The 27,684-nt window shown below is 43.8% G+C and overlaps 1 protein-coding gene across 2 annotated transcripts in view; it reads right to left on the bottom strand.

The window, feature by feature from the left end:
• Nucleotides 1-4,515: 4,515 nt before the first annotated feature.
• SLC66A2 (solute carrier family 66 member 2) overlaps nucleotides 4,516-27,684 on the bottom strand; it is a 63,527-nt gene continuing 40,358 nt past the window's right edge. For both annotated transcript variants that reach the window (XM_041464307.1, XM_041464306.1), the window contains 2 exons: nucleotides 25,715-25,931; nucleotides 4,516-5,172 (listed from right to left, as the gene is read on the bottom strand). In XM_041464307.1, coding sequence (XP_041320241.1) covers nucleotides 4,965-5,172; nucleotides 25,715-25,931 — 425 coding nt within the window. In that variant the 3' untranslated portion in view covers nucleotides 4,516-4,964. The remainder of the gene's footprint in view (nucleotides 5,173-25,714; nucleotides 25,932-27,684) is intronic.

The following is a 27,684-nucleotide window of genomic DNA, read 5'->3' on the forward strand; positions in this document are numbered from 1 at the left end:
TGGTTGGGGTTTTTTGACACAGCACACAGATGATTTTAAGGCCATTTATCTCTAACTATAATAAATGTCACACTGCTGTCTGCAGGCACAACAGTGCTAGCAGGTAGTTATACCTGTTTCTTTGAACAACTAAATGCTTCACTAGTAGCACACTAGTTTTGCCTCAAGGAAAAAGAAAAAAAGAAAAGAAAAAAAATATTTATCTCTCTTATGTGGGACAAAGACTCGAAATGTGAGCGAAGCCACCTCTTCCACATGTCCACCTACACATCCACCTTGGTGGCAGCATGCATGGATCTAGACCTACAAATTCTAGCAGCTGGCAACACTAGTCATGAAAACCATAGCTTAGGAGAGTTAAGGATGTGTTAACTGGTAAAGGGACAGAGCTAGAGGGAATGACACAAAGTCAAACACAATTTCAGCTCATACAGTGCATGTGCACAGCCCCTTCTACCACACAGCAGCCTCAGTTAAGAAAAAGCAGTAATGCAAAGAAAAATGTGATGCTGGTGCCATCTCCTCAGCTGTAAGCCAGACTGAGGCTGCTGTCCCACACTGCTGAGGCCAGAACAGGCACAGGCTATGGCAGCCTCACAGCAGATGCTTCAGGGGACAAAGCATCCTTGGCACCTACAAGCCACAGCCTTAGAGGACTGTGAAGCCTTGGCGTGGAAGAGGACCGAGGCACACGGAAGGGCTGATGGATAGAGAAATCCAGTGTGGTGCTGCTGGCCCATCTGTGGCTGAGTGAAGCCCCTCAGTCTCCCAGCTAGCAGCTACCAGAGCCAAGTGCACGTAAGCCGGGACACAGAAGGGCAGGAGGGGGGTCTGAAATGCTGTTTGCTGCCAGTGCATTTCTAGATGCTGACATCCACTTGGGACTGGCTGGTTTACAAGGCTGTTTACAGGAAGACCTGCCCATGCCCCAGGGTGAACCTCACATTATGTTCTAGTCCCTGTCTTTTATTACTGCTGTTGGCACAGGTATCCAGGAAGTGTTTATTTATTGGCGCACTGTTCACTCTCATATTGATGTCTTCTTTCCTACGGAAAGCCTCAAACAAAGCTACAGTTGTCAGTCAGGTCCTTGAAAAGTGCCTGGCTCTCAAGCCTAAGGATCACAATCAGATTTAACAAACAGAACTTGTGGGCCCATTTTTGCTTAATACCCAGTACTAAATGTGAGCTTTATTTTATGTCTTAAATTTTTTTTAATTTCACCTAACTGCACGCGTCTCAAACATCTAACCATGAAATTTCTCCCTCCATGGAGCCACAGTGCAGACCACTGACTGCCAGGCACAGCAGAGGGAGAGATTTGCCCTGAGGGAGGTCTGGGGCAGCACTGTACCAGCCAGCAGGGCTGGGCTGGTGCAGCACCCAGAGATGGGGTTCCCCATTGTTTCCTTTGGGGCCAGCCTCACCATTGGCTTCCCCACAGTGAAGGCCAAAGCAGCAGCCAGTAATACCAGCACTGTCTGGGAGAGAAGGTGCAGGCACTGTGAGTGCTGAACAGGCTTGACTGCTGTGAGAACTGTTTGGTCTCCACTGCCAGCAGAGCAGGCAGGGTTTACTCCCCACCCTCACATTCCTCCTTTCCTGCCCATTTTGCTGATTTACCTACCTTTACCTTCATGTTTTGGTTTTCCTTCTATCCCTTCCCTTCAGGAGTATCACTTTTCAACCCCTTATTTCAGCAAGTTCAGTCTCCCCCACGTCTCTCGCCCTGCCCAACCCTCTCTCCTACGCCTCCAGCCCTCTCTCCTCCCCAACTCCCCTTCTCCAGCTCCTGCAGTCACTACACACAGCAACAGCAAACCATCTCTCCGTGCCAGAGCAGCCCAACATCCTGGATCAGCAGCCTGGCAGGATCCAGGAGGTACACAGCAGCTGCAAGGCTGCTCCTGACAGCCTTAGCTTGTTTTCCCATCCAGAATGAACAGGTAGGATGGTCAAGACTACTCTTGGGGCAGCAGCTGGCCATGAGATGACAGACTCAGTGTCCTCATCTTCTGTGCAAAGGCTGCCAAGAGCACATCCCTCATCTGTATCCCATCTTCAATCTCATTCTGCAGCCTGCATGACACAGGGTCCCTTTAAATCTATGCAATAATCTGTTAGCAATTTTGTTTTTACCGTGAGCATTGCAAACACAAGTTATGTGGTCTCGATGGTTAAATTTACCCTGGTATGTATGGAAGAGCAGGGAACAGAAATCCAGAATCCCTGCTGTGCATCACGACTTCAGGACAATTTCTGCCTTGTGCTTACTCACCCATTAGAAGGAAAAACCATGCTAGTTATTTGTATCAACAATGCTCCTGACAAGATGATTTATAACAAGAGTTAAGAAGCACACATTTTGTACCTGAACAAAACAAAGCAACACTGTAATTTATATATAATAGGTAATTTTTATTAAAAAAACCATTGCAACTGACAGAAAAAATAAAGTCTGTGAAATGTGCCATACATTCAAAGAGATGTATTTAAAGTAAGCGATTTCTTATTCTCTGAGGTGATCATTGAAACAGATACTTCCTGACAATTAGAGAACAAAACAAAAGTTCTGTAACACTTTGTCCCTAAAGTACCTTGCAAGAAGTTCTAGAGTTCCTGGCCAAGAGTCCTACTTGCTAAATGCCACATACAAAAGATGACTTAGACATGGTTTCACTGGCTTCTCTTCCAGCATTTGCTGCTCTGGTGTAAATGAGACTGGTCCACAGAGCTCGCTGGTTTAGGTACTGATGACAGACTCAAGAATCCACCCAAGGAGGAATCCCAAAAGGAAAAAGCAGAAATTGTTTTATCCTCAGTAATATCTGTAGTTCAAAGCCAAAGAGGTGGCCAAAAGTGTGCACTCCCAGGTGAAGCTATAACATACAAAAGTATGTTTATTATGAACCATTAATTTCTTACATCCCTGTTTTGCAGAATATTAGAAAAAGACCACCAAATACAAAAATCTTACCATTACAAGTTATTAAAAAAACCCTTCAGACAATTAAAACACACAACAAAGTGTTTGTTTTCTAACAGTAGAAATACAATCCTCATTAAAGCAGCATACCGGAGAAGCCAGTTGTTACGTTTTCAATTAAAAAAGACAAAAGCCCAGATGTTCTTGTAGCACAACCAGAACATTGGAGAAAAGAGAGGAACAAAACATTCATAGTCTGCCATGCTGAGTACATTGTCTTTGTAAGGTCACTTCAGGCCTAGAAGAGTATGGTATCGAACAAAGAGCATGGAGTCAGTGCCTGGGCACAGTATGATTCCCCTCCACTGGACAGTTTGCCACCAATCCAGACAGTCCAGACTCACATCATGAGGTTCCCAAAGAAAGAGCGGTAGGGGAAGTATCTGACTTACACACTGAAGTTATCAAACCTCAGACTTGCTGCCACTGCTAAGAAAACATAAGCTCTTGGGCTATTCTTAGAGAAAAAATGATTCTGAAAAATCTGTCCAACACCTTGCCTGTGGCCAGACAGGACTCACCCAGCAGAGGGAGGAAGCCTCATAAAGGAAGCAGCACAGGCAGAGCTGTTCCTGGGACCAAGGGCATTGCTACAGCCTCCTCACATCACCCGGGGCAGTTTCATGGCTGCAGTGTCACAGCAGGAGCCCAGCAGCCTGGTCACAGCCCCCACGGGTCCACACGAGCAGCATGTCACAGACAGAGTATGCTGACCTATGCTGGCTAATGGCCTTTAGAGACAACATCTACATGAACTCTGCCCTTTCAGCTTTTTCAGTCCCTCTCAGTACAGCCTGCTGATTCTTCTAAAAGAGAAGAATCTCTTCTTTAAGAGCCTAACAGTTCACAACAGTAAAAGGAAAACATGGACTCCTTCCTTGTTGGGCCAATGCACGAAACACCCCAAAACATAACCTGGTTCTTGTTTGGCATTGAACATGAACACAAATTTCAGCCTCAACAAATCAAGCTGTCAGATGCTGGTCCTACTCCAGGGGATACAGCTTTTTCCCTGTCTCAAACTTTTTCATTTCTGAGCCAATGAAAGTGGATCTGCTTCTATCTTTGCAGCTCAATCACATCTAGAAACACTTGCCTGACAATACTGGCAATACCTATCTGCTGGCCCCTTGGTTTGGGAAAGACCCTACAGCCCAGCTTGGTCCTGTGCACAGCTGCAGGGGCAGTGCTGCACCCCAGGTGCAGGGCAGGCTATTCCCACATCCCACAGTTGCAAAGCATGACTACGTAAGTTCCCAGCAGTCTCCTGTGGCTCCTCTTTTTGCCTGGATACTTGACTGGCTGTGCCAGCTCTAGACATGACTCCAGCACCATCAGACCCCCTCCATCATCTCCTCCATGTGTCCTCCTGCAGCAGGGATGAACATCTGCTCACCTCACCCTTTAGCTTTACAGCATCTGTGACCGGCTCATTTCTGCCTGCTCACCTCTTTGCAGGGCCTCCCACCCCCACCTTCTCTCACCAGACACCCTTATAGGGAAAGAGAAAGCTTCTGGATTTGCTCTTCAATACTGCTTCCTCCATCGTGGAGATACTGAATGCTAGTATATGCCAAAAACTTCCCACCATATACAGACATTCTATTATATAAATAGGTAGAAGTTTCAGACAAAATATCCTATAATTTCTGTGGTGTAACATTTTTAAATAGCATTAAAAACACAAACCATCCAGCCCTTGTGATTAAATATACAAACATTTGTGAATTAATAAGGCTTATAGGTACGTATGCAAAAATAAAGTGCCCCTCCCCCCACCAAGAAACAGTTCTGTACAGCTAAGTCTGAAAACAGATCAAGTTATTTAACAGAGAACCTCCCGAGCTGGACGTGCAGCCGTGTTTTCCATCCTTGTTCTCATTTCTGCTTTCAACTTGGCAACACAGGAGTATTTACAAGTGGAAGAAGAGATGCCGTGGCTGGCTCTGCTGACCTGCAACCTGCTCAGCCAAGTTCCTCACAGGGCCTTAGTGCTGGCTGGGTGTGCAGTGTGGGACACGGGCTTCTGAGGGTAGTGGCTGTACAAGTAAACCTGCAACAGGATTGCGATGTCCACAAATACCTGCAGGAGTCCACAGATGGAGAACTGGAAAGGGGCCTGATTCAGGATGAAGTAAATAGTCTTGAACGTGTCCCCACTGGTCCACATCAGCACCATCTTGATACTGAAAGACAGAAGAAAGGGAAGAGTGTTTACTGAGAACTTGGTTTTGGATTAGACCTGCTATGCCAGAGGATCCCACCTACTGCAGGTAGGATTTATACCCAACGTGGGCTGGGACTCCCCTTGACAGGGGCAGACAGCATGCCTAGCCGAGACAGGCAGCTCTGTACTTGAAAGGGAGGATCAAAGTCTCGCTCCAAAACTGCAGCACTCTTATCTCAGCAATTCCAGATCCAAACACCTGTGGCTATGAAGGTATCAAACATTTTAAAATCTCCAGCTAGGATATTTGACTCCGTGGTGCTCTGTAAACATGGCTGCCACATGCTGACAGCATTGACCATAAACTGAAGTACAACAGTGCATGAAAAAGAAGAACAATTCATCCCAGCAGTTACTTCTTGTGTGTGCCATACTGTGCTCATGCAAGGTAAAGTAACACACAGATTGCTCTCTCATGCATGCACGCTTTTAGCATCTGCTGAAACAAACAAAACAGAAGAAACCACCCCTTACTGCAGAAAATGCCTAACTAAAAAAGGCAGACAGACAGATTGTCCAGTAATACAGAAAGAGCAGAAATTACATGCCTGCAGCTGTTACTGGAAGGATGAACAGCACTAGGGATTTTTATCAAGGACACAGATCTAGAGCATTGCTCAGAGTTCCTTTTAATAACCAAACTTGCTTTCATCTTGCTCTTCTGCTAAACATTTCCTGTCCTGTAGTCTAGCTCCTGCTCCCCGACATCAGGAGAAATAGAAGCAATTTCTTCAAACAGACCAAATTATTTTCAGTGTCCTCAACAAAATGCGAACAACCAAACCTGGAAGGCTGTTTCTGAGCTTCATGGACTTTATCAGGAGAGCTTTTTAAGCAGCTGGATAAGCAGCAGTGGACAAAAGCTTTGTAGTTCACAGTATGAGTACTGCATGTGATTGTCATAATTACAAGCAATTTACGTTTTGCCAGCACAGACTCCGTCACACACAGTCAGGCCCATGCAGCAGGACAGGACTTAATGTTCATTTTTCAAACACTCAGGCAGGAGCTCACAGGATTTGTGTTTTGGGCACGAGCACACAACGCCATTGCAAGCCAAATGCTGCATGCCCATTCTTTCCCCACATGGGAAGGATGGACAAAAGCATCAGTTTGTACAGCCCCATCACACCATGGAAACAGGAGCCTTTTGTAACACGCCTCACGTGGGCCAGAGCACAAAACAGGTGTAGACCTTCCACAGAATCTGTGTGGAACTGCAAGCAAGGATATGGGGTTAAGTGAGCATTCACTCCCCACCCAAGGTCATTCTAAAAATGTAAGTAAATAATCAGAAAAAGAAAAAAACTGCTGAACTCTACACGTCATTTGTGCTTGGTGCAAACAGCCTGCACCACCTGCCCTGTGCATGTTCCCAGTCACACCAAGTCACCTTGCATCACACTTACAGGATGTTTATACTTGCAGGTGGTGGTCGTCAAGGAATTGATTGATATTTTAATTAGGAAAGCAATAAACTCTTGGGTAACAAAACTGGCACCTTGCTTGTTGGCAGTCAGTATTTCTCCTCCTTTGATTTTAAGCGTATTAGTGTTTGCTGGGCAACTGATCACAATTTAATTGTGAATCTGTCCTGGCATGGCTAGGCACCCTCACTAAAAGCACATGCTCAACCAGGCTGACCAAACTAACTGCTCACTGTTGACAGAAGGGCAATTCAGAGATACCATGAGATAGCTGAATAGGAATTTTAACAAATATCCTTAATACAAAGGATATTTGTCATTCATTCCCAATGGAGAAAGCCAGCGGGGTATTGTTTGAGCAGAGTTAACCCCCTCAAAGAAAGAACAATCAATCACTGAGGGACAACTTAAGGACACCCGCAGTTCAGCAGCACCACAGGAGCCAAGCACACCTCTAACTGTGGCACATGCTGTGCCAAGTTTGCCAAAGCAAGTTTTGCTAGGAAGCAAGTTTGCTAGGAAACCACCTGTGAACTCAACAGTCTGCAATACCAGCTGGAATACTTGGTGCATGTTCTGAACGTGCAGCCTCTGCACATTCCAGAGCCCACACTTCAGCTCATACATCTGACACTCAAGGACATCATCATGATGCCTGGAGTTCTCACCAGGACATGACAACACTCCATACACATGAAAATCTCAACTTGTCCTTGACAAAAATGATCTTAAAAAATGCTACAGGTAGTTTAAAGAGCTAATGCCACTGGTCTGTCTGTATATCAAAAAACATACATCCTTCCCTGTCCAGTAGCTTGATCAAAGCACCACAGAAAACCTGCAAATCACCAAGGTACAACGAAAATAAAATACAGAAAACGCTTGACATCCCACAACACTCAATCCTGCAGCTGCACCAAGGTTCTCAGGGCTGATGCAAAGTAGTGACTGTGGTAGTGCTGGCTGCCCTCCCAGAGGAGAGGCTGGGACTGGACAAAAGGAGCACGTCCAGCAGAGACTAAAAGGTGCATGGGGTAATCACAAAGAGCTTAGCAAGAAAATGGGGACAGTATCATGCAAAAGGAGAGAAAAGGCAATGAAAGGCCATAGAGGAAAGCAAAGGAGACAGCAGAGGAGCCAAGAGGTTGGTCAGATGAGAAGAGGATAGAAAAAAGAGACTGGAACAGGACAGGGAGTGACAGGAATGGACGAGAACTGTAAACTTGGTACACAAGTCCTTGAAAATGACCTGAATTTGGGGTAGACAGTTTGTATGGCAAGATTTTGGTAGCAGGGGCCAGGGAGGCAGGCTGCAAAGTGACTTCTGTGAGAAGCTGCCAGAAGCTTCCCCTAAGTCCAAGAGAGCCGATGCCAACTGGCTCCGAGATGTACTGGTGCTGATGTACTTGCCACTGGCAAAGGCTGAGCCCATCAATGACAGTGGTAGCACTTCTGGGATAATGTATTTAAGAAAGGGGAAAAAACTGCTGCACTACAGAGCAGCCAGGTGAGAGGAAGAGAAAACATGTGAGTGGAACAGCCCTGCAGACCCCAAGGTCTGCAGAAGGATGGAAAGGTGGTGCCCCAGGCACTGGAACAGAGATTCCTCTGCAGCCCACGGAAAAGACCATGGTGAAGCAGCTGTGCCCCTGCAGCCCATAGAGGTCCATGGAGGAGCACAGATCCACCTGTAGTATGTGAAGGAACCCACCCTGGAGTAGGTGGATGCCCAAAGGAGGTTGTGACCCCATGGGAAGCCTCTGCTGGAGCAGGCCCCTGGGAGGACCTGTGGGTCCATGGAGAGTGCAGCCCACAGCAGCAAAGCTGGAGCAGCTTTCTGTCAGGACTTGTGACCCCTGGAGTAATGGATGGAGCAATCCATTCCTGAAGGATTGCACTCCATGGAAAGGACACATGGGGACCCACACTGGAGCAGTTCATGAGGAACTGCATACCAAGGGAAGGACCCAGATTGAAGAAGTTCATGAAGCACTGTCTCCCTGGGAAGAACCCCAAATGGAGAAGAGAAAGAGCGTGAAGAGGACGGAGCAGCAAAAACAACATGTGATGAATTGACTACAACCCCCATTCCCTGTCCCTCTGTGCCATTTGTAGGGAGAATGTAGAGAAGATAAAATGAAATTGAGCTTGGGAAGAAGGGAGAGGTCTGGGGAAGCTGTTTTAAGATTTGGGATTATCATACTCTGATTTTGATTGGCAATAAATTAAATTAATTTCCTTGAGAGGAGTCTGTTTTGCCTGTGATGGCAACTGGTGAGTGATTTCCCTGTCCTTATCTCGACCCATGAGCCTTCTGTTGTATTTTTCTCTCCCCCTGTCCAGCCGAGGAACAGTATGAGTGGTACGAGGAGTAAGCACCTGGCATTAGCCAACATCAATCCACCATGAGGGTAAAGCTAGGGAATGAGCAAAGAGATGTGTGCTGGCCCAGAACCCTCACCTCACCACTCCAAGCACCCTGGAATACCCCCAGCACTCTAAGTCAGTACATGTCTCACTCCTCCAGTGCCCACTCCAGGGACAGGAAAAGCTACAACTGCTCTTGGTTCTCTCCCATCTCAACCAGTACCCCCACACACAGCCTCAGAGCCTCAGCTTGCTTGGAAACCCATAAAGTGTCTGTGTGGCACCTTAGAGGAAACAGAGCTGGCCCTGCCCCCACTACATTACAGGCCTGAGACAGGCTGGATGAAGCTTACACCACGAACACAGCTTCTGTCAAGTCCTAGTTTCCAGATTCTCAGTGCAATAGTAATAGTCCTCCTCCCAGTATGGGATTTGCAATTGCTTTGTCCTTGCTGCATATGCAGATGTCACTTGCAATGATGCAGTGGTGCGTGTACGACTATGAGGTATGGATGGCATGGATACGCTGCCACTGTTCTCATACCTTCCAGCTATTGTGTCACTTCAGGATGCCACATTGCACAGAAAAGCCAGTTTTTGTCAGCAGCTTCTCAACTTTACCCAGTCACCTGGGGAAGAGAGGTAATTCTTATATTTGGTCTTACTTTTGGGGTAAAAAGACACCATTCCAGCTCGGGCAGATAGCTGCCCCTTACCTGCCCTGGTGGAGAAAAGAGCAGTGAAAAAAGAAGCATTTTACTGCCCAGAAGAAATGGGAATTTTCAACTGGTTGTGGAGAAGAAAGAACAAAAAGGGGAGAACACACCTAAGCCTTTGTTTCACTGCTCTACTGTAACCCTGTATTTGCTGAGTGAATCACAGAATCATCATTAGGTTGGAAAAGACCTTTAAGATCACTGAGTTCAACCATTAACCTAAACTCACCCAACCATGTCAAGTCCACCTCTAAACCATGCCCCTAAGTGGTACATTTGCACATCTTTTACATATCTCCATATGTAAAATAAATATCGTGGATGTCAACCAGCCCCTCCAGGTCCTTTTCTGCTGAGGACCTCTCCAGCCACTCTTTCCCAAGCCTGTAGCTTGGGCTTGTTGCAACCTCAGTGCAGGATCCAGCATTTGGTCTTAGTGATGCTCATGTAACCAACCTCAGCCCATGGATCTGCACATTTGCCACGTGCCAGGCATCATGGGCTGGTAGATCACAGACTCTGGCGCACCAGAGTCTGACCTCTGGCTTCACAGTGCAAGAGAAAATGCTGCACTGCTAATGCATTAAGAGGAGGCTTTGCTACAACAGGCAGCAGTCAGGGCCCACCATCAACGCTACCTGAGACTGGAGAGCACAGCACAAAGAGGCTGCGTGCAGCAAAAATTTCCCAGACTATCTCACAAAGACCAACTTCACATTTCATCTTCCTGCTATCTACGAAGTCACACAAGCCAAGCTTTTCTGTGCAGCACTGGCTACAAAGCAAAGCAGGACTTAGGAATCAATATTTCTTTCCTGAAACAGCCCAAAGCTAAGCTGGGGAGAGGTGGAAGGCAGGAAATGCTCAACTGGTCGATATGGAAGATACACTCTAGAAGGACAGCACAACTGCTCTCAGCACAAATGAGCAAGCAGGTTAGGGGTGAGCAGTGCCAGAGAGCAACCTGGGGATGCAGAAATAAGCAAATGGCAGCATTTGTCTGTGTAACAACAGAGATGCCAACTGGAGAGGCAGGAACTGTGCTCAAATAGCTGGTATTGCCAGAGGCTGAGGCAGACTTGCAGTAAAAATAGCACTTCCCAGTAATGTACATCAGCACTGCAGTATCCAATGACAACAAACTTAAAAAGCAAGTGTCTTCCTCACAGCTGAGCTTGATAGAAGGAGTTGTTAATGTAGTAACAGGGCCAAGGCTGCATAAATTGCAAATGACCACAAAAAGGAAAAGCTGGTATTTTTTCAACATTTTTCAAAATCTGAAAGAGCACTTATTTATTCTGTTGCTGGAATTAATTCTCAGAGAGACACCAGCCCTTCTCATCAGACACTAGATTAGGGGTGGGGTGCTAAATGATGGTTTTTAATATGGTAATATGAAAATGCCCTATGGTGCTGCTGTTCTCTACCACTGATAGCAGATTTCATAAATAAGCTGTACCCGTCTTCATTGGCTAAATAATAAATTACATGCTGGAAAACAGTATTCACTTTTCTCATGGAATAACTTCGTTCATTCAGGTTCCCTGTATGATGTATATTAATCATGAAGAGACAACAACTAGAGGTAACAGTAGTTATCAGTAACATGGTATCTGCAGTCAGCTAGCAAACCTTAATTTTTACAGAATTATTTCTGGAGTTATTTAGATGTAGAAAGAGCTACATTTAAAACAGAAAAAAAATCCCAAACCATATTCTGTTGCTTCTTTCTGTGGAACTATACTAGACGATGAGTGATTTACAAAACAATTATATCTGCCAGATATTCAGGTGCAATCTTCCTTATCCAGGACTAATACTATTCTAAACAAAGCTTTTCAGCATCTTCACTCCTTCTGCACAAAACCTGGCTGCAACCAGAATCTCAAGTCTCTGATTTTCTCTTGGAGTCTTTGCACACTGCTCAACATTAGTCACTTGTGGATCATTACAAGTGACTAATGTTGAGCATTAGTCACTTGTAATGCTCAACATTAGCATTGATGCTAATGTTGAGCACTACAACATGCTCAACATGTTTTTCTTCTTCCTTCATCTGAAAGAACAAAAACTACCAAAAAGAAGAATCTTTTAAAAATATTAAATGTGAAGCCCCTTCTTCCACTTCCCTGGTGAACCAGTCTGTTTTAAGACTGTTGTCACCCTCTGTGCAAACAGCAGCAGGACTACAGCGCAGCAGTTTGCAGAACACAGGCTGGGACTGAGCACAAAACATGCAGAAGGATAAAGACACAGCAGTCCTCGCTTCCTGTTTGCACTGCAGATTTTCTCACACTGATGTTATGACTCTGCATGTTTGGAGCTTAACACACAAACCCAAAAATACCCTGCATGCTGGAAGACACTGAGAGAATCAGACATTAGATGGTGACTTCCACTGAAAAATCCTGTAGTGGTTTGAGCAGACGTTTCAGTACAAATAGCAACAGGAGGGACGTGCTGCCCTGATGTAATTACATCCTGCTACAGTCAAAAACTTAGGGCTAGCTGTGTTCAGACACTTGATAAACTCAAAACTTCCAAGGTATGTTTGATAAGAGAAAAAAAGAATATAATTTATTTACTTTTACCCATGTAAAGAAGAGAATTATTTTGGACTCTGTTAAGAATCAGTGGAAGTTGTCCACAACTTCCACACATCATGGCCCCACATCGTGGCTAACTTCCCTATATCTTGGCCATGACACAGGTTTTGCCAAATCAGAAAATCTCATAAGACTGCCACAGTTTCAGACATTTCTTCATATATTAGCACTTGACTTTCATACATGTTGAAACACAGTGACAAATCTTTGAATGATGGCACACAAAAGCAGAATAAAATAATTTAAAAGCTGATAATACAGTATTTCATTCAGGAATAAAGTCCACAAAAAAGCAGTCTGTCAGTGAGTATTTTCAACACTACATTTGGTTTTGGGAAGTGAGGAAGAAGGTACAGAAGGTATCTCTCCAGCAGCCTTGTAAGCTGCTACCTCCCACAAGCCATTTGCACAGGAATGTCTGGAAGAGAAAGCAGATTAGAGTTGTAACATCCTGACATTGGAAAATTTCAGTTCCCATTTGCAGCTCCAAAATAGTCTACTTAGAAAAGACAGCAAGCATCCCTAACACTGCACTTCAATCAGCGGCTGGCCCGCCTACAGCAGTGAAACACAGACCAGAAAACATGAAACACAAATGCCATGTTATTTTTAACACTGCACAAAACAAACAAAAAATAATAAATAGAGCATTTGTTTCTAACAAAATGCCATATGGCTTAACAAAAAAAGGAAACCTCCTCATGCTAACCAATTTGCTTAGCCTGCCAAAAACTATTAAAAGGAAAAGAAAAAAAAAAAGAAAACACACAGATCAGATATCCAAAGTGTCTGAAGTTTGAAAACATGGAAACTAAGTGTGCATACCCTAAGACAGGTCCTTCTGTGTGAACAAGCAAAGATCTTGCTTTAAATATTGCATAGCCAGCTGGGAATCCAAGCACACAACCGTTCACCAGTCCTACGTGCCCTGCTTGGTGTGGGTGCCTTACCTCACTTCTCAACAATTCCTCTGAGGTTGGAGCAGCACTGACCATCTCCAGAGAAAGACATTCATTCAGCCCCACTACACTAGCAGGAGTTAAGAGGAGTGTGCAGCGAGAGAGATCCAGCATTTATTTTGGACCTCTGTAATCAAGCTGAAGCAGTTGAGTTAAAGCCATATCCAGAAGCAATTGATACCACAGTCAGCTGCAATCCAAGAGCAAATTATCTAAAAGTTCCTGTGATTTTCAAGGACTCATCAACGAGGAAAGATGAAATGCAGGATTTCACTCTGAAACACCATCAGGCAAACAAACCCTGAAAGGTGCATCTAAACAAAAGTTTCACAGAAAAATAGGGTAAATGGGCATTTGTCATTTTTTTTTCTTCATTAATATCTATTTTCTAAACTCGCAAGTATGGCAGTGTCAGGCATTTTCATCCCATGCAGCATATCCACCCAAAAGCCAGCATTTCTTAGAACATGTCTGTGAAAGGATAGTCAAAAGAAAACTACAGGACACGCCGCACAGGGCTGGTAGATAGTCCAGGATCACTAATATGGCCTCCAACTATGCCAAGCAGCTGTGCCTAAAGTTCAGTCCATAGGGGTCCAGAAACTGGTAACCCTTAACAGCTACAAAGTACTTCTAGTATTCTACAACTTGTGCTGCAGAAAGAAGGGCAGTAGATCTTAGCACAAAAACCCCCAAGTTCTATGAAGCAGGTGTGAAAATAAATCTCTTCTGTGGATCAGAGGAGAGATTTGAGCCACAATTCATACCAGTGCCCTTTCTGCAAGAGACACAGATGGATGACAGCCAGACTGCAAAGCTCAGGTCTGCTTAGACATGTGGCATGAACACAGATCAGACAGGCTCTGTTTCTGCTGCTGGTGAGCTGGGAAGCTTGAGATCTGCTGCCACGGCAGGGACCAGATTTTCTCTGGTGCCAGGGCAGAAAATCACATCCTGCGCCTCTCGCAATAACCGCAGTCAGCTGCCAACATACATGGTACTGTCAAGGTAATGAGAATGGTGCAGAGCACACCTAAGTTACATCATTCTTCAAGATCTCACTCGTGAAGTTGTTCTTGAGGATCTGTCCCTGCTTCCTTGTCTCTCACCTCCCACTCATGGCATTGCAATTGGTGGAGCTGCAAGCACAGCTGCTGGCTCATGCTGCTCTAGATGCTCTCCTGCTGCCCATCTTCTCTCCAGCCACTTGGCACAGCCCACGCTGGGGCCCCACAGCATGCACTGAAAGGTGGGTAATAAAGGACTTGCTGCCATGCAAGGGGACAGGGACACAAATCCCAGGAAGCAGCACTCCTTCCCATGGCTCGCTTCCCTGCAGGGTGAGTTGGCCTTCCATATCCCAGGAGATGCAGCCTGCCCCCTGCCACGTCACTGCTATGTCCTGGAAGGCCAATGCCAAGAAGTATCAACATAATGTCCCTGTGCAACACCATTCAGTGCATTTCCCGCTCTAGTTCTAAATAACTTGGGACAAATTCAATTTGAAAGGTAATCAAAAGACATGAGAGAACAGAGGTCTGCTTCAGCACAGCTGTGTATCCCAAGGCTCAAAGCAATGCTTTTTAATCTTCCTTTCTTTCTGCCCTAGACAACCAAGAGATCATCAGACTCTTCATTCAACTCGAGGTAATTAGAGCACATTTTCCCTTCATCTTCATATGGTAACAATTACATAGCTTGAGCACACTTCTAGTTTCTACTTCAATAACTGCAATTACCTCTGTGGTCAACATACACAAAGTAACAGTCCTAGCTCCAGTGCTTTCCTTTTTCTAGATGGTTGGAGTTCACTTGCCTTCAAAGCCAGCATCCACAAGGACAAAATCTAATGATGTTGCAGTCATTACTTTTTAGGAATAATCACATCCTTCAGTTAGTAAAAATGCTTCTCACGTTCTAGGAAAACACTGGGGAAATTAAAACCCCAAACACACCAGTAGGTAAAATAAGAGTGATCACTCAGGGACAAAGTCCAGATTACTGTCTGGAAAAGAATTACAGATATTTGCAAGAACAAAGCTTGCATTCTCTTCCAAACATCTTAGCACTGTAAGGAAATAATGGCAGACCTGGCAGTGTTAGGTCAATTGCCAGACTCAGTTATTTTAGAGGTTTCTTACAACCTTATTGATTCTATGAAATAACCCCTTGCAAACTCTATATGAAGGTATGTCACCACCTAATTCTTCATCTGAAATTCCAGGTTTCTCCATTTCCTTCCACATGCTCAAGTGCACACAGAGGTGCAACAGTGAAGTTACTGGTGACAGTGACACACCATACACCTCTGTGCTGCTTCTTAAAGCAAAGCCAAGTGAGAAGGCTGTGCTTTGTCAGCAGGTGCCACCACAAACCAACCCTTTCTGAGCCACTTTCCACATTGCCACTGACCCATGATGACTGCAGAGCTTTGAAACCCTGTTGTAGGCAGAACTGAATGCTGCAGGGACGAAATAAAAGCATCGTGATCACATCCCACACACAGTAGCATGAAACAAATCTTAAAATTTCAGCCCCAGTAGGGTTTTTGCAGTTCAACAAGGATAGACATCCCCTAGCCTATCCTCATATCCTCATTCCCAAACTCTTGCCATCTGCTGCCTGGTACAGTATGAATCCTGTTTTAGGAAATTCTCTAATACAAGACTGGACAGGACAAGGCTTCCACAACTACCCTGAAAGCTTACCTGACAATGCCAGGACATCTGGCTAGGCATGTAATTCCCTGATGTGACGTAGACATGCATAAGTCCTAGCCATCCTTTCCAGAACAAATTAAAACCCTACCTTTCGGCCTTGTTGAAACAGGTTTTTCTGATATCAGGTTTTTTTTTTTCTTTCTACATTCCACTCAAGAATACTATGAGCACTTTCTCCCCATCCCAGTTTTTGGGCTCATCCTTCAGTGTGCCAGTCTCTGTACTTCCCACTGTTCTTCTGTTTGCTTGTCCCTCTGTGTCTGAGGAGCAGGGGACCAAATAAACTATTACAGATCAAAGCTGAAACAGAAAATCTCTGTAGCTGACCCACTCGTATCTGCCCGACTCCCATTCTCTGTCCAATTCTTCACTGCAGTCTTTCTGGACCACCCTGCAAAGTCACTTCCTGAGCTAAGGTTCTTTGATCTCTTTTTTCTGCTGTTCTGGCTCATCTGTTAACTACTTAAATTACTCATCTCTCTGCTGACTTTACAGATCTTCATCACAGTCAATATTACCATTCTGGCTGTTTACATTCTTGCCTCTCAACCTGTATTTCTTCAAACTCAAATCTCAGTTTACTTCCATTCCATATTTCTAATCCCACTCAGTCCTACTGCACAGAGGGAGACAGCTCTGCAACCACTTACGTGCAGGTAACTTAACCCACTTACACAATTGCTGTGGTGAATTCTAACAAAATACAGGTGCTGGAATGTCAAGAACTGAGGCACTTCTATTCCCAGATTTGTTAGGTAACAGAGGACAACAACATTTTTGGAAAACTTTCATCTCTCAGGTATCTGCATGACAGGCTCAATTCCCATCTTTTGTGCCTTGACCTGACCTTATCTATGCTAAATACCTTGCATGACACTTCCTTGCCAGAGGAAGATGGAGCACCTAAACTTAATGGAATGGTTTTGTAACAGAAGTACAATAAATTTTCTCTTGTAATTCAAATTCTCAGGGCACAGAGAAAAGCACCTACTGAGAGAGCACTCATTAAACATGCCAGCAGAGCTTTATTCCTATTACTGTACAGAAGCCTTGAACTTTTTGTAAAAGATGAATGCTTTTGGTTTGAAGTCATTTGCTTTGATTTTACTTTTTGAACAGAGGGGATGAGGTGCCAGGGGAAGAGAAATGAGAAAGAGGTTCAATATGTGCAAGAACTTTAGCAGTCCACACTGTGCTACAACCTTAGAGATGCTTAAGGTAAGTGTATACTGCTGCTCACACTGTCAGAAGTGCTGGGAGGCTGAAGGAAGGAAGGTCTCCCTCCTGGATTTTTCCACCTTCAGTTCCTGAAATTCTCAGATGTGTTGAGTGTACAGGGCAAAAAGAACCATCTTTGGAGACTCATACTGTGCTGCTGCAGGTCTTGAGAAGCAGCTCTGGGAAAACACAGCAGGCAAGCACAGAAGTGACTACAGTGCTGACCCAGCACAGCAACCCACAAGGCCACAGACCTGCAGAGAGTCAAGCAGAAAGTGCAGGCCCTTGAACCTGGGGCATCAATCACAGGTCTGCTTCAAGCAAAAAGACTGGAGAAGAGGAGAGGAGAGAATCTACTTAATTCCTAGGATCAGAACAAAATAGTTTCAGCAGACCTGTTCACATGCTGACAGGACTCTGCCCTCATCCTCAGTGCAGTAAGACCAAGCCTGTTTATTTTCCTGATGTAGTAACAATTTCATGGGAGAAGAAATTAGAAATCTTCTGAGGACTACTTTCTTTAATCTCTTAGCCTTAAAACAGGCAGATTTGAAAAGGATTCCTGTTGCCCATTGGAACTACAAATGAGAAGGTTAAGAGAGAAGACAGGCCATTTGTAATAAGCCTTACAGTTGTACAAAAACCTTGTCCATCCAGTCATGAAAATTGTTCACTGACTATTATGCAAACCTAGATGTTTGCACAGTGTATGCAAAGTCCAAAAATTAAAAACCTTGGAATATTTTATGTAAAAGCCATGATAAAGGACAATAGCCACCAGCTGATCAGTGCCAGAAGCAGAAGAGGAAATGTCAGCAAAGCAACACAATCCAACAAGTAAAACTTCCCCAGAAAACTACGAATGCTGGCTGGAGCTACAGAAGCAATGACAACAATTGTAGGTCCACAAAGAAAACCAATGATATGAGTAAAGAAGAGCATTTAAGAAGACAAAGGAATACAATCACAGAACTACAGTAAATTATATGTATAGTTTAAAATAGGCAATTTGTAAGCACAGTGACAGTTCTGATTAACTTAGTGCAATAAGAAAGGCAGCGAAATAAGGAATGGGCTACACAACCCTAAGTACAAACTACTTTTAAGTAGAGCTAATAATTTTACATTTACCCGATGTAGTTCTCATGTACTACCCGATGTAGTAGTGGCTCATGCTTAGGACCTTGATTTCTCTATTTGCTAGGGTCCCATATTTAACTTTTAGTCCTAACTAGTCCCTCAAGAACTACTTCCTTTCAAAACTTAGACCCTGTGATTGTCTGCACAATGCTTTATGCAAAGGAAACCTGCTTCTTAGCTGGGTCAGATGATTTGAATCCACAAAACTACATTGGGGGTTGTTTGTTTCTTTGAACAAAATGGCCCTCACCTCCCATACCCCTCTTCCATGTTCTCTGTTTTGTCTGTTTAATATATAAAGCAGCTGCTATTTTAAGAATAACAGAAGACACTGCAAAACCAGCACCTGGAGGGTACAATGCCAAAGCCTGTGGGAAACAGTTCTCTCTCTATTTGGCTTCTTCCTTGGTGTTAGTTCTGGACTGGACACAATTTACTCCGACTCAGGTCTGCTCTGTACTGGTCAGTGTCTGCTTTGTGTATGTGGCATACTCAGGAAAGGAAATCTTTCACATAGGCATCCATTATCCCTACTCCTATTTCTTTGATTTTCCTCTCATCCATGCAATTTCTGACAGTGAGAAAAAGGAGCTGAAGAGAAAAAGGCCACAACATTCAAAATGGCCATTGCCTGCATCACTCTCTTTTAACTTCTCTCCTTTTTAGCACGTAAGTCCTTTTCCAGTTAATTTCTCTCACTCCTTTACTGAGCCTCCCCAAAAAAGCACAGATATGTAACAAAGTTGCCATAACAGATGTGAATTGCCTCCCTTTTAAATGGAACTAAATTTATGCTGAAGAAGCCAATACACAGTTGGTGCCTAAGCAGAAACATCCACAAGTCTTGCTACCTCCCTCTAGCACAGGGTTTTGTTTTCTTTTAAACAGCATAAAGGAAGTAACTCAAAAGTTACTCCAAAGGAAGTAACTCACTGAAGCCATTTTACTTATTCACAAATAAAGAATTCCCTCAGGCTAAAAAATCCCAAGAAACCACAGGAGTAGCATTTTTATAGCACTTGCCCAATCTCCTTAAATCTAAAATCTCACTAAGGGAGGTGGCCAGACATTGGTTAGCCAGTCCTGAATAAAGCCTTCAGTTGCTTCATCACAGCAACTGGTTAATACAATACAGGCAGAAAAAATATAGCAGCTTTCATTACTTCACAGCTTTTGAATAAACTCAGGATTTGTCTCTGGGACAAACACTGGTCTCAGAAGTCAAAAGTTTTACCTGAAAAATGATCTAAAGAGCTGCATGTCTCATAAAGGAAAAAGCTACAGAGAAGTAAAAAAGCAATCAACAATAAAATTTATCTCTCTGAGAAATACTGTCTTCTAGTGTTTTTAATATTATCTATAGAGGAGAAAAGCAAGTAATATATTAAATATATATACATATTAGAATCATTTAATAGAATTTATTTCTTTCATACATCTTTATACCACACTCATTTCACTGAAAACATTTCAAACACTTGCTCATAACTAGCTCACAGCTGCAGCACACCTTATAAAACATTTCTGAATGAAAAAGCTTTTTATAATTTGCAGTTTTTGACTCCAGCAGTTTCTGAGACAATAAATGCCAATTATTTCTCCATCAGTGATTTGTGCTTTTTAAAACAGGATAATCACTGTGACTGACCCAGCACTGCCACAGGAGAGAGTAAATTAATATTTTTCTTTCATAGCACAATAACCCAATTGAGTGAAATCCTGCAATTATCCTCATTCAGCCTTTTCAGACTAGATTTCCCAAGACAGTCTCCTATCAACACATAGGCAGAGTCATTGATTGTGTTGGCTGTCTCCAGGCAGTGAAGTTCTGCGCCCCCAACCCAATGTCAGCCAAACACAACAGTATAAGTCATGCAGAAAGGAGGTTCCTTCCAAGCAGACTGAAAGCTGTTCATGAGCAAGAAGACAGACCTGGGAAATTGCTTGCAGAGGGATGACAGAGGTTCTCCCTGGTTGTGTCCTTCTGACCCTGCAGCTGCACGTGCAGCCCTGAGCAAGGGCCATCCCACGCCCAGGGTGCAGCCAGGGAAGAGACAACACTGCATATCAGGACCTCAACTACTGCTGCAAAAATACCTTGGTTTATTGAACCCACATGTTTCCAAGCTAACAACTGATAGGCACGTTTGGGTATCCAATGGACTGTGGCTTATGAGATTTCAAGATATGTAGCCCAGCTCTGTCCTACTGCCAGACCTCTTTCTTGGACCTGGGAAGACTGCGCCATGCAGCAGCTCTGACTGAAAAGAAACTGCGTCTCCATGGGGTTTGAGCAGCAGCTGGCAGTCAAAAAGGATTACTGTCAGGTGATTTTGAGAAGCCTTTGCAAAAAACTTTTGATGAAGGGCAGTTGCTTTTTTCTGGAGCAGGGCAGCAGACAGGAATGTAGTACTATCCTGGAGCAAATCAACCGTCATGCAGTCCCAAGGTTAACAAGGTCCTTGGGTAGGACCATACACCCACCACTTGGCCACAGACCTTACATAGGAACACCCTTGTCCTGGTTTAGGGCAAATTTGGGAGAAAATCTCGAAAGGGTTTCCTTCCCCTAGAAAGCAAACTCAAGTATCCCCTCCCCCATCTGGTTTGGGAAAGGATTTCCTTGGAGAAAAGTGGAAAAAAGCTGTTTATTTAACAGACAAAGCATTCATCAGCACAAAAAACGAACAATATTAAACAGCAGAACCTCTTGCTGCTCCAAAAGAGAAGACAAACTCAGAAAAGTCCCCTCCGTGGGCTGTAGCTTGGCTCACTCAGTCTCTGATCAGCCCCTCCGGCGCTGGAAATGCCGCGGCCCAGGCCCGGCCCCCTGGGCCACAGGTGTGAGCTGCTGGTGCTCCTCTGGGTGTTCTGACCAGAGCAGGTTTAAACAGGTCCAAGAAAAAGAAAAACCACAGTCCAGGGAACTTCTCTGCCTCAGCTAGCTAAAATTAACTAAAAGCAAAGGAGAGCTCTGTCCCGCTGTCTGTCCATCTGCAGACAGCACAGTCCAGGAGCAGGGTGCAGGGGAGCAAGTGCTATTTCTGATAACACACTCCACGCTTCTTCTCTCCCCGCTTCGCTCTCAGAACCAGTCAAAATTTATTTCTGGGCTAAACAAACAAACAAACAGGGATACAAGCATCATAAAGCCAGGACAACGCTCCATCCTCCTCCTTTGGTGAAGGGAGGTCAGATGGGATTATGAGGAGAGCATAATAACAGCAGTGCCTCCCCGCAGAGGCTCTCCCCACACCTGCACAAAAGCACACACTGCCCCCCTACAGGAACTCCACAAAAGCTGCTGTCCACACAAGGATGTCATTCTCCCAATGCACTGACCTCTGTGTGCAGCAGTACTGCTGCCAGATCCACAGCCAAACTTCTGGCCCTTTCCACTGCCTCCTGCTGAACACCACCATTTCTCATGATTGCAGTTTATTAGAAAAAGTGACTGGGAGGCAATTATCCTAGAAGGAGTGGGGACGCAAAGATAAATCACAGAGTAAGTTCCTGGCTCTGTTTCTTGTCCCAAAACAAAAGCAGTTAATAAAACAAGGAGCATCAGATCCCAACTGTAGTATTCAGCAGCTCTTACTCCTAACAGGTGGTAAAGAGAGGTGTTCTGGATCTCAAATCTTGAAATATTTTACCACATAATGTAAATCACATTTACAAGTGATGAACCATCTTTTAATGTCATAGTGCCTTTTTTTCTCAAATACTCTAAAGCTCTTCAACTTTGAGGCAGCTTTTTTCCTTTTTCTAACATAACCACTTATAATTCTAATCCACCCCAAGAATTAAAGTAATTAAATTACTCTTTTACTAGGTCACCTGACAGAACTAGTTTAGTTCTTGAAAAGAATGGAGATTAAGTGAATATTGTTTTGATAGGCATTAACACAATTCATTACAAAGCACTTCTGTCAAGTTTAGTACCACAATTTATATAACTACTATTGTACTATTTAGGTTTGCAACCATTCAAAACTACTTAAATACTTAAACAGAGCTCCAAGTTTCCATAAAGTACTCATTCCAAAAGTAATCAGGTAATTGTCAGAGAACATGATGAAAATTTCTGTTGCTTTGACTAGCTTAGTTGTTTACTTAATCACAAGAAAAATTCCACCCATCAATCATCAGCCCACAAGGACATATTAGACTATCTTCACTCCACAAAAGCTGTTACTCAGCATGCATCTCCTTTCTATTGTTATTGTTTCCATTTCTTTCCAGCTTCTCCTTTGGTCTCTGCTCTGTCAGAACAGAGGAGGAAGCTACAGGACCTAGTAGTAATAATCCTACAAAAAGAAGGAAAATGACAGAAGAAGGGAAAAATGAAAACTTAAAAATAAGATGTGAGGGGAGCTCTATCCAGCAGAACAGAGCTATCAAAGACACAGCAGACTCATTCTCAGGAGCACTACAAAGCACATAACTGTGATTCCTTCACTCCAGTCATGCCCTATAACAATAAACATAACTGCCTAAGCTGCAGATGCCCTCTGGACATTTACCTCAGACACAGAGTACATTTTCAGTAGGGGACTTTTCAGGCAGTAGCAAATGGAAATACAGGGGTGAGATGACAGTACCCTTTCCACAACAGCCTCCTAAAGGGTATCCTGGCTGCCACTGCAGCCACCTCTCCCATTTAGCTCTCTCATGGCCCCTGGTCTCCAAGTTTGTTTGTCGGGAAATGACTGCTACCTCAAGTATGAGATGTCCTCAACTTCTCACTTAAACAGGTGTTACTGGGTGGGGGAAGGGTTGTAAGTAGTGTGGCCTTTTTTCAGAAACGAGAGTATCAGAGGAGTCTGGCAGTATACTCTGATCAGATACTGAGACCTTATTCTCCATTTCTTTTTCAACAGTTAACCTTTATGAAAATACTTGTTTGCTAAATAGAATTAATGTATCAGCTGCTCTGTCCCAGTTCAGAGACAGATGTATGTCACAGCTTTTCTCAGCCAAGCCATGAGGACCTGTGAACAACCACTTCTCCAGCAGTAGTGAAGGCTGTGATCTTTATCAGGGACACAGACTGCACTCCTGCACTGCATGTCAGAATTGCTGTGATTTAAAAAATTACCACCTCCAACCAGAATGTGATGATTGACCAAAAGGTCACTATATAGAACACCTTAATACTCATTGCTCTTTCCATTAAGCTTAAAGTCACAGAGACACTAGAAACTCATCTCTTTTTCTGTGCCACTGAGGCTTGCTAGAAGCATGGCTGGCAGCCAGCCATTTTGGCCCAGATCCCCAATGTAATTGCTTCCAACAGTGGAACCAACCACACACATGGTTCTTTCTGCCCTGAGCCGTAAATAAGTGCACAGAGCAGTGGGAATCAGCTAACCTGGGCATCAGCCAGCCCTCACCTGGTAAACACCCATGCAAGTAGGCTGGCTGCACTGTTACATGCTCCCTTCAGTGTTCCTGTGACTGGGGTCTCTTCTTGATATGCTCTTAGAGAAGTGAGCACAGGAAGGGAAGTTCAGAGGAAGTATTTCCAACAGTTCCTTCAACAGAAGGCAAAACACTGGGAGAAGTCACTCTCACAGGAGGAACAGCCCAGTAATGTTTAGAGAACATCCAGTCAATTTAGGATTGCATGGTACTACGAAGTGTGTGTGGTACCTGCAACATATACAAAACCACAATTTAACTTGATAAAAAGAAAGAGCACCAACATATGCATGAATATCCTCCCACTGAAGTACAACAGCACAAAGTTGTGCATTATTTCATCAGTGCCCAGACCCACCAATGTCCAATGCCACACAAAGTACTGCTTCAAAAGTAGAACCAGACAGAGAGATGCATTCTGGAACCAAGAGCAAAGTGATAAGCAGTGTGGCTGTGCTTGACATGGTTCTGTTCCATGACAAGGAAACATGAGCTTTTGACTAAACACAGCACTCTTTCACCAAGCAGTCTTAGATGAGAATTTTGCAATTCTATGCTCCGCAGTTTACAAAGAACAAAGGGGCTTTTTAAATCCTTTTGCTAATAGCACATACAAGAAATAGCAAGACTGAAACTCACATCCCCAGGAAGGAGTTAAGGAAAAGCAAAACACTACCAGTGGCCATCATTAATATGGCATTATAATTCACAGATGAAAAATAGAAAAGGAAAAAAGTCAAACCAGAGCATAAAAACTGTCTAGCAGATAAGTTGCTTTCTGAATATCACAGGTACAGAATTTTCCAAGACTGAGCGTATGAAAAACACCCCACTATTTTGGAAGCAAATCCCAACTCTTTCCATACCAAACAGGCTCCCAATCAGAAAATGCCTGAACATCAAAGCAAATTTCTGAACATTTCAACATTTCAAGTTAGAAAAGATCTCAGAGTAGCTAGTATAAGCATGCTCAAGCCAAACAAGTAAAGTGAACAATGTGAACAGAGGACAGAATTGCTTTGGTTTGGGGGTGGCATGGTTAATTGTCTTGACCAAAGTAAAAATTATCCCAGATAATTTTAAAAGGAATGCAGAGAAGTCATCATGAAACAGTGCAAGAGATGACAGAGTCACAAATAATCACAGCACTCTGTGAACTGAATTTGCTGCTGTATTGTTTCTACAGACCAGCACACTGATGCACCACAGTAAAGGTTTCCTCTCTCAAAAAGCTTCACAAGTTGCCTTTGTAATCTTAGTGTTATCATTTGAGTTATGCAATAAACAGTGTGAAAAAATAATCTGATTTAATGCCTCAAGAGTGGGCACAAGATTAAAATTTTCTGTCCCACATTTTTACAGTCATGACTGTAAAAGTCGCATTGGCGCTTTTGCAAATGTCAGTTTCAAGCTTTGACACAAAAATAAATACTGATGTCATTTGGTACAAATGTAGTAATGGATTATGAAGAAGTGAGGAGCAGATATGTGAGGAAAAGCTAATTATATGAGTTACACTGATAGTTATAGGCTCAAAATATTTTCATCCTCTTTAGTACTTCTGATACGCAAGATCTCTTTAGATCATTTCTAATTATCGGTGTAGCACAGCTCAAGTAGAAGTGCAACATGTTACTAATGGCAACAGTAGTGGTTTCACATGTTTTCTCACTAGAACATGTTTCACCTTGGAACTCTCCAGCTGGACTTGGATAATGGGTCAGAGTTCAGAGGTGTCATGGAACTCCCACTGCCTTGAGCAGTGCTGCACTGGCTCCTACTGACAGAAAGTCTACTCTGATTGCTGCTGTGTTTTCAAGTAAAAACTGCAGAGATGACATTGCCCTTCCTGGAAAAGCATTCCACACTGCAGAGACAACCCCCACGAAGGCACACACACGTGTCTGATGCAGGACAAGTACTGTACCTCATGCCTTCTGTCGATCTGTTCTGGTAGTTGCGGTACAGCTGGGGGACGCCCAGCATGGCCTCAGTGAACACAGCAAGGAAGCCCAGCGTTTCCACAAAGAGGGAGGAGTCCAGCCACAGGTAAGTGATGTAACCAGTCACACCAGTGAAAGTGAGGACGCACTGCACGTAGTCTGTAAACTTGCTCCAATGCCAAAAATAGTTCAAGTCAAAATCTGCAACAGAACAGGAATGCAAGAATAATTAAATATGTTTTCTCAACCAAAACCAATTCCAAGGGTGGAATTGAGAACTGGGAAGCATGAGGGAGCCACAGAGTTTGGTGAAGGCGTTACTAGAAAATGAGGGACAGGATTAAAAAAATAAAAACAAAACAACCAAACAAACACACTTGCAATCATCCCCACCTCACCCCCCCAAAAAAAGACTCTCACAAAACCAAGAAAAATAAAGAATAATAGTGCTGATTTCAGAAACATTTTTTGGGGGGTATTCAATAAAGAAACAAGAAAACAAAGGCTTGGAAGCCAACAAAGTATTTACAAAGATAACATTTTAAAAGTAAGCATTTCAAAAATACCTTTCTACATCAAACATGAAGGACTCTGGATACTGCTCTAGTGGAGCTGGCATAGGAAATGTTTCACAAAAACCTTCCAGTACTAATAACAGGCCCCAAGCACCGCAGTGCAAGCATTCTTTCTTTTAGTGCCTAAGAGAAAGGCACTTCCAAGTGCCTCAATCCAAGCTGTTTAGAAGGTCACCTGAAGTCCACAGCTCTGTTCCCTGGTGCAGTGCAGCTGCCTGTGGGGAAGGGCAAGATGCCAGTGCAGCTGCTACAGTTTTACTGAGACAGGTACAAGACTGAGACAAGATTTTCCCTGGAAAAAAGCCTCTCACAGACATCACCACTTTCACTCCTAGGACAAAACTTTGCTCTTGCCTTTGCCAGCACCAAGGAGTGCAGGTGTAGCACCCATTTCTGCATCCATCACAATGGAACCCTCAGCCAGAGAAGGCAATATCCCTTCTCGAGGGAAGGAGACAAGGAACAAACCAACCATGGCATTTGCTTGGTACATTACCAGTGTATCACTGGAAGATACCTAGCAGTCTTACTGATGAATAGTAAAATACACAACCCCATTGTGACTGACTATATAACAACTTCATTTTTAACAAAAATGCTACAATAACTATTTGTTAGTAGGTGCTGTTCCTGCCTTCCTTTCATAGAAGCACCTACTTCAGACCAACTGGACTCTCTGAACTACCAAGGTGATGAACTACTGTCCTAACAGAGATATTACAACCAGCCCAAAGCCATGAAACACACAGCACGTCACTAGAAGATCTCCATTGCTGTGACTTCAGAAGTAGTCAAGAAAGCCACAGAAATAGTGCCACTGCTAATTCAAGCAAGGAAGACATCGACCTCCACTGACTAACACTAACAAAATTCAGTGAGATGGGAACACAGGCATTTAGCTGCCTCAGGATACATACACACACCAAGTAATAGTTTTATATTCTGCATCTCTTCATACCTTCACATCAGTATCAGTCTGGCCCTCAGACACACTTTAGTAGCTATTCTCTTTTTACTTGGCAAACCCACACTTCAGGACACCTCCTGACTGCACCCAGCTGAATCATTTTACTTTGCCACCCAAAGAGGAAGGTGCAACTGGCCAGGAGCCATACCCAACCTGCAGCATTATCAGCCATCACCCAGAGTTGAATAAAACTGGCTGGGGCAAAACCACTGTCAGTGTAAATGTTGACTTTCAGTATTTTATGGCAGTGGCTCCTCAGCGTCAGAATTCAGGGACGCAAGACTAAATAAAAGACCCAGTGCTGGCACAGCCCAAACCATATGAGCCTCATACATTTCTGGAGCTTTGTGAAGGCTTTCCTTTTTGGAGATGAAGGGCCCATGGCCCTTCAGTCATTAAACCTTCCTACCAG

Source organism: Pyrgilauda ruficollis, unplaced genomic scaffold (assembly GCF_017590135.1).
Source record: "Pyrgilauda ruficollis isolate IOZ18807 unplaced genomic scaffold, ASM1759013v1 scaffold178, whole genome shotgun sequence".
In the NCBI taxonomy this organism is placed as follows: Eukaryota; Metazoa; Chordata; class Aves; order Passeriformes; family Passeridae; genus Pyrgilauda; species Pyrgilauda ruficollis.